This window comes from Vulpes vulpes, chromosome 16, assembly GCF_048418805.1.
Source record: "Vulpes vulpes isolate BD-2025 chromosome 16, VulVul3, whole genome shotgun sequence".
Classification (NCBI taxonomy): domain Eukaryota; kingdom Metazoa; phylum Chordata; class Mammalia; order Carnivora; family Canidae; genus Vulpes; species Vulpes vulpes.
This window is the reverse complement of record NC_132795.1, coordinates 20,112,971-20,120,504: the sequence shown is the minus strand read 5'-3', so window position 1 is coordinate 20,120,504 and position 7,534 is coordinate 20,112,971. Positions and strand designations below refer to the sequence as shown.

The 7,534-nt window shown below is 36.4% G+C and overlaps 1 protein-coding gene across 1 annotated transcript in view; it reads left to right on the top strand.

The window, feature by feature from the left end:
- The first annotated feature begins 793 nt into the window (after positions 1–793).
- Positions 794–7,534, top strand: part of CDK15 (cyclin dependent kinase 15) — an 80,976-nt gene continuing 74,235 nt past the window's right edge. The window contains exons 1-3 of the mRNA XM_026002474.2: positions 794–1,209; positions 1,893–2,042; positions 2,256–2,350. Of these exons, the coding sequence (XP_025858259.1) occupies positions 1,078–1,209; positions 1,893–2,042; positions 2,256–2,350 (377 nt within the window). The 5' untranslated portion in view covers positions 794–1,077. The remainder of the gene's footprint in view (positions 1,210–1,892; positions 2,043–2,255; positions 2,351–7,534) is intronic.

Below are 7,534 nucleotides of genomic sequence, written 5' to 3'. Positions count from 1 at the left end.
ATTTAAATGAATCTTTAAATTGGCCTGTTTTACATCTCTTCTCTTATGGCAATTTCGAAATAAAACTTCAATACCTACTCATCATTAAATTCTCTGAAAGGTTTTTTTTTTAAAAACTCTTGAGGTTCAGATATCAAATGTACATAAATATTGTTGTAGTAATAGACATGATTAAATTTTTCCCTTAATGATATTGATTGTACATGTTTGTGTATGTGTGTATCCGACATTCTGTCTCACTCTGATTAGTACATTATAGTGGCAATAATATTAGGAATGTATGAGAGAAAAGGTTCTGCTCAAAGACTACAAAGCTAGTTCCTTGACATGTCATGCTATCCCTACGGTAAACATTAATTATATTGATGTGGCAGGAAGGAACGGGAGAGTGAGAGGAAGAGAGAAAGAAAAGATATTTTATGCAAACCCCTCTCTCACCATTGGGTATCATCATTACCTGTGTAGTAAAAACACAGGTGCTCACTCCATCTTTTTTGAATCAAGGAACCAAGGACTATTGCTCTGGGACTGTTAGATACTGCACACTTGCTTGGAGGCAAAGAGATGAAGATATCTTCCCGTTTTATGATTCTGGGGTTTCTTTGACTACTAAAAAGTTGGCTAGATTGCAAATGTAAAGTCTGAGAAGAAAAAATGCTTTCAGATGAAAGGCAGGGAGAAAATACTGAAGGCGTCCACTCCAGCGCCAGGGAAGCCTAATGAATATTATTATCATTGACATGGATAGGCAGTGTGAACTCATAAAAGCCGTGTCTGGCAAGGGCACTACCCTGTGCCTGGAATAAGAACTTTGTGCCAACATCGATCCCATCCAATATGAGCTGTCCTGCTTCCAGTTGTGCACATAAGAATGCAGGCGGCCACCTCTCCGATGTAGTTTCTTGCACGGATCAGGAAAAACTGCTGAAGTCATGAGGCTGCTCTGCTCAGAGCCCTCATGTGAGTCATATGAAAGCTCCAGCGGTGCTGACCTCTGGCAGAGAGGGAGTGGAGGAGGACAGGAGAGGCAGAGGGGAGAGGTTCCAGCGCGGGTTTTCTCCTTGAACCTAGAAGATTATGGGTCAGGAGCTGTGTACAAGGACTGCCCGGCCTGGCTGCAGCTGCCACCGCTGCGGGGAGGGAGGCGAAGCGCACAGCGGCCGGGGGACGGTGCCGGAGCCTGGGCCGGCGGCGGAGGCTGCGATCCAGGTATTTGCATCGCAGGAGGAGCATCTCCCTCTGCTGAGAAACTAAGGAGTTCAGAGACTCCCTTTCTGAAGCAGGGTCAGATTTTTCTGCGGTAGGTCTAAACCCATAAAAAGAAAATCCTATTAAAGTCACAAAGAATTTATGGCTGTTGTTATCAAATTTGGGGATGTTCTTGTAAACCAAAAGGGAAAAATAATCAGATGCTTTGGGCCGCACAAAACTCCGCTGACTTAAAGTTGAGAAAGTAATTATTCTCTTGTAATCTCTCAAGTACTATATTACAGAGCTGAGCCTCAGAAAGCAGGCTGCAGTATTGGTATGCTATGGATTCAAAATCTTCATGATTCCCCAAAAAAGATAAATTAAGAGGACATGAGAAAAAAAAAAAAGGCTGAGCTAACAGAAAAATTGGAAACCATCCATCAAAGAGATTTAAATTAACTGAAGTGTTTAAGACGTATTTTTAAGTGAAGAAAGAATGTAGAGTTTCTGCAGTGGATATCATTCTGGTCTTTTTAAAGGATCTGGCTTTCAAGAAAGGACTTGCTTTTGGGGGGTGTAGGAGGCTTAGAAAAACATCTGAAGAGTGACAATCAGACAAATGAAGAAAAAAAATGGTTTATGCTAGCCACTGAGTCTTGACTTTGCATAAATTTTATTCATGTACTTTCCTTTTTCTTTAGCTAACAGACCTAAAAGAAGCATCATGTTCCATGACTTCATTTCACCCCAAGGGACTTCAGGCTGTGCATGCCCGGAAGTGCAAGAGTAAAAGGCCACGGAGTAACAGTGATTCTTTTCAGGAAGAGGATCTGAGGCAGGGTTTTCAGTGGGTGAGTGAACAGCTGATGTGGATGAAGAAGAATTTAATATGTACTTGTCTGGGGATGTAGGCCCTTACTTCCAGGGCAGTTACTAAGAGGGCCTTCCCAGGTATACTCTGGCAATAATGTCTAATTTCTCTGGGGGATAAAAGTCACCTTAAAAAAGAAAAGTGTTCTTTCTCTCTCTCCCATTTCTCACCCCTCCCCAAACCCCTCAAGCAGAAGAAGAGCCTCCCTTTTGGGGCAGCCTCATCTTACCTGAACTTGGAGAAGCTGGGTGAAGGTTCTTATGCTACAGTTTACAAGGGGATTAGCAGGTGAGTGACTCATAGCTGGGAAAAACTCTGCAGATGAGGATCCCACCCCCTCTAATTTAAAATTATAGAGCCAGGTGACACACGGCAGAAGTTCAGGACCTGTGTAAGACACTATGGTCAACACAAAGAGACGAGATGATTTAAATAGCCTTGCAAGAAAAATAAATTTCCCTTGCCCTAATTAAAATCAGCCCCCTGAGATGTTTATCAGCTTTTCCTCTCCTTTATTGAATTCAAAGTATAATTTTTCTACAACTGACCCAAAGAGCAAGCACCACTCTTCACAAATGCAATCTCTAAAGGGTTTTTCATATTTCTCTCTAAAACACAATGACAGAAGGTTGTAATGGCAACCCTGAGTTTGCTCCTTCATTCCTTTTTTACCTTCCTGGAAGAAACCAAAGTTGGCTTCTACAATGTAGGATATATGCAAAAAATGATTAGTCCTGGGATGTGTACGCTTGCAAAATATACAAGATGGCTAGAGGATAAAAATAATGCTAATCCAGAAGCCAGGTGCCCATTTTGGCTAACAAAATTTGCTAAACATATGTGAAAGATCCACAAACTTCATTGCTTTTTAGTCAAGGTGGGAAAGTCAGAGGTCTGATTTCTTTAATTTATGTTACTCCAGTGGAAAAAAATAATGTCTCAGTAGTGTTTATTTCTTTTTTTAGGATTTTATTTATTTTATTCATGAGAGACACACAGAGAGAGGCAGAGACATAGGCAGAGGGAGAGAGACACAGGCCCCGAGAGGAGCCTGATAAGAGGCTTGGTCCCGGGACCCTGGGATCACAACCTGTGCTGAAGGCAGACATTCAACCACTGAGCCACCCAGGTGTCCCTCAGTAGTGTTTAAATGTTTATTTAAAAAATGTAATATAAATATTGCAAGGCTATGTATTATTTATACTAGCAATCATGTTATTATTTATACATGTTGAAACTATAAAGTATCATTTTAAATATATTGTTAATTGAATTCCATAGACTATCTTAGGAATTAAGGATATGAAATATTTCCTCGAGGAACTCATCTGAGTAATAAGATAAAAAATACGTTGGAAATACATGTTTAAATGCATAGAGATATATGTACAAGAATATTCACTGCAGCAAAATTTATAATAGAAAAAGTAAAAACCTGGTCACTTCATTAATGGAGGACTGGCTAAATAATCAACATGCAGTGAAATAGTGTGCAGCCAACTAAAATATAAGGTAGACATACAAATATGAAAGATGTCCAGTATTTTAAAAGATAAAAAGAAAGTTACAGAACAATATATACCCTATATTCTCACTTGGAGAAAAAACACCCCAATGTACCATTCATGTATAAATTTATACGTGCATAGAGGAGTCAGGAAAAATGCACAAGAGATTGTGAAAAGCAGTTACTTCTAGTGGTTGAAAATGTGGTAGGGAAAGAGATTACTCAAACTTTTCACTTTATTCCTTCCCATAAAGGCATTACATTTATCATTTAAAAATATCATAGAGATAGGTGCCAAGTAAGTTCAACATCAGTTGCAAGTTTTTAAAGCTCTGAGCAAAATAGGGATAGAATAATAATTCCTCATTATGATGTAGAATATTTCAAATCAGTAATCCACATACCTTTTTTGTTAAATACTAGAGATATCCTCATTAAGTTAGAGATAGGGTGAAAATGCTCAGGGTGAGAATGCTCATTATCTTTACTGTTAAAGATTATTGTAAATATTCTAGCCAATGCAATGACAAAAAAAAAAAAAAGACCAAATAACACTTTTATGGATTACAAAATTGTCTACCTGAAAAACCCAAGAGAATCACCTCAGAAACCAGTAGAAGCAGTAAGATAGAATGGTAAGGTGATCAGTTATAAAGCCAAAATACACTTATCAAAAGTTGCCTTATGTATTAGCAAGAACCATTTAATAGAAAATATAGTAAGGGAAGTTACTCTTACAATATCAACAATAAAATCATTAGTATCAAAAAATGAGCAAGGGTTTACTAAGGGACATAAAGATCTGAGAAAGAGCTAGACAGGCATTCATTCATTCTACTAATATTTATTAAGTACATAGTATGTGCCAGGCACTATTTCAGTCAATAAAGATTCATTGGAGAACAAAGAAGACAAAACCCTCTACTCTTATGGAATGTATATACTAGTCAGGATAAGGTAGGCAATAAACAAATTAATGATAGACTGAGTTTGTCAAAGAATGAAAAGTGCTTTGGAAAAGAATAGAACAGTGAAGTAGGATAGGTATGCCAGAGGGTGGTGGGTGGCTATTTTAAATGGTTGGATGAGAAGGGCACAGACTCTGATAAAGGTGAGGCATGAGCTGTGTGCATGAATAGTGGAAGAGAGCCTCATGCAGAGGGAATAGCAAGTGAATCCCTGAGGCAGAAATAGGCAGGACATTGGAGGGAAGAGGAGAAAGAGATGAGGACAGGGGAGAGCTGCAAATGCAGTATCAGGTACATAAGATCTTGTGGATTATTCCAGAAACCATTATAAGCACAGACTATTTGGGTTAGAAAATCTAATAGTGAAAAGGTGTCAGTGATTATTTAATTTCAAGTTTTAATATATTATAAATATGTTCAAAAGCTATAATAATTGAAACAGTGTGGTAAAAGAAAAGCCAAATTAAAGAAGTATGATTTTTTTTAAGTCCAAAACAATCACAAACCCAAGTATTAGTAAGATCTAATATATAATCATGGTAACCATTCAGATCATCGGAGAAAGAAGATAGTTCAATAAACAAAGCTGGGATAATCATTAGCAACTTGGAAAAAGTAAATACATAATATGAATTCCTAGTAGATTAAAGAGCTAAATGAAAAAGAAAAGGTAAGAATTAGAAGAGTAAGTAAAGGAATTCTGTGTAACCTTTGGGCTGGAAAGATCTGTCTATACATAATACTGAAGTTGAAGTCAGAACCTTTAAAAGAAGATTAGAAGTATCCATGGTGTCTCTTCTACCCATGAATGTTCTAGGGAGTCCTAGTTTTGAGAGACCTTAGTAGATGTTTCATTGAAACACTTGCCATTGTCAAACTGTTGCAGGGAACACTAAAACAAAATTTTAAAATGTGATTCTTTATTATAAGTGCTCTCAGCATCTTTAAAATGTTAATGTATAACATGACTGTTTAAGAATTATTAAAAAAATTTTAAAGTATAAAGCATTTTCTAAACATATTTGACCAAAAAATTGTTTTGGTGGGTGGGGAGAATTTCACAGAAGTATACTGCTCTTTGTGAAACATTTTGGAAAATATGGAACTTCATAAAAATTTTAAAGTTCAAAATTTTCAAGACATATTAAAGTAGACCAAATAAATTGGTCAAAAGCATATGCAAAATATTTCAATAATAAGCTAGGCAAATAGGCAAATCACAAAAGAATGGAAAAGACCAATAAACTTGAGAAAATTTGGGTCCACAATTAGTTGAAGAAATCAAAATTAAAATGTGATAATCCTTTTTTAGGCAAATTAAATAGGAAAAAAAATGAAGATAGATGTATGAGCCCAAGAAACAAACCCCATATTTATGGGGGTATGTCAGAGGGATGCAGGAGCCAATTGAAAGGACTCCCAAAGGACAAAACTGGAAAACTTTGGTTTTTAACCCAAAGTGTAAAATAAATATCTATGAATCTATGCTAAAATAAATGAATGGCTCAGTAAATTAATACATGAAAGAGAAGAGACAAATTTCCTGTGCAGAATAATTTAAATAATTTATGTAAATAACCCACCCTGTAAGAGGTGGAGCATCAATCCCCACACCTGAAGTGTGGGCTACTCATAGTGACATTCTTCCGAAAGTACAATGGGAAGAGAGTGGAAGAAGAATAACTACAGTAAAGAAAACTGACAGACACTACCTCAGCTGGTGATTAAGGTCAAAAGTCATACATTCTGAGGATAGTATGTACCCTTAACATAATGTGATGAAAATGATTCTTTACCCTCTCAAAAACCATGACCTCAGTCTAATCAAAAGAAAAACATCAAAAAAAAAAAAGAAAAAAGAAAGAAAGAAAAGAGAAGAAAAGAAAAAAAAAAACATCAGAAACATTCCAATAGAGAGGTATCCTACAAAATTCTTTACCACTACTCCTCAAAACTGTAAAGGTCATCAAAAACAAGGAAAGTCTGAAAACTGTCACAGCCAACAGAGGCTAAAGAGACATGACAACTGTGTATAATGTGGTGTCCTCGATGGGATCCTGAAACAGAGAAAGGACATTAGGTCAAAACTAAAGAAATCCTGATAATCCTACTGTAACATATAAATGTATCAAAGCAACACATTGAATACCTTTAACCTACAAATGCTATATGTCAATTATTCTTTTTTTGGAATTTATTTATTTATTTGAGAGAGTGAGAATGAGAAAGAGCAGGGGAAAGAGGCAGAGGGAGAGGGAGAAGCAGACTCCCCTCAGAGCAGGGAGCCTGACATGGGGCTCCATCCCAGGACCCTGGGATCTTGACCTGAGCCGAAGGCAGATGTTAAACCGACTGAGCCACCCAGGCACCCTCCTGTATGCCAATTATATCTCAATTTCAAAAAAGACTAAGATAGATAAATTAACTGGTTTAATAAACTCATACATATCTACTGTGATTTTTTTTGTGATATTTATTTTAAAAGAGATAAAAAGAAAGCAGTTTGAAATCAAATGGGAAAACCATAACAAACTTATAAATGCTGTAGAAAAGAAAAAAAAGGAATTTATAACAACAAATAAATTTTTAAAACTTAACAATCATCTATAATCCATCACTCTAGCACAGCAATTACACATGCACATTTCATCTTCTACTTGCACACAAATTATTTAAAGTCACAAACATGGTATGCTTGCTATTTTGTATTATATTGTTCATTTTATTATGAATATTTTCCACTTTCTACATGTCTCTTAACTTAAGCTGTGTCATGAATTCAAAGTATCCTATTGTACTGATGTACCGCACATTTTCTTCTAATGTTCTAATTTCAGCTATTTCTATTTTGTTCTATTATAACATAGATAATATCTTACATGCATTCGGATTTTTAAAAATCATTATCAAATAAGCTTATTGGGAAAAAATTCCTGGGTCTGGTACTTTCATGGCTTTTCCTGTGTATCGTCATGTGGCACTGCCCCCAAATTTTAC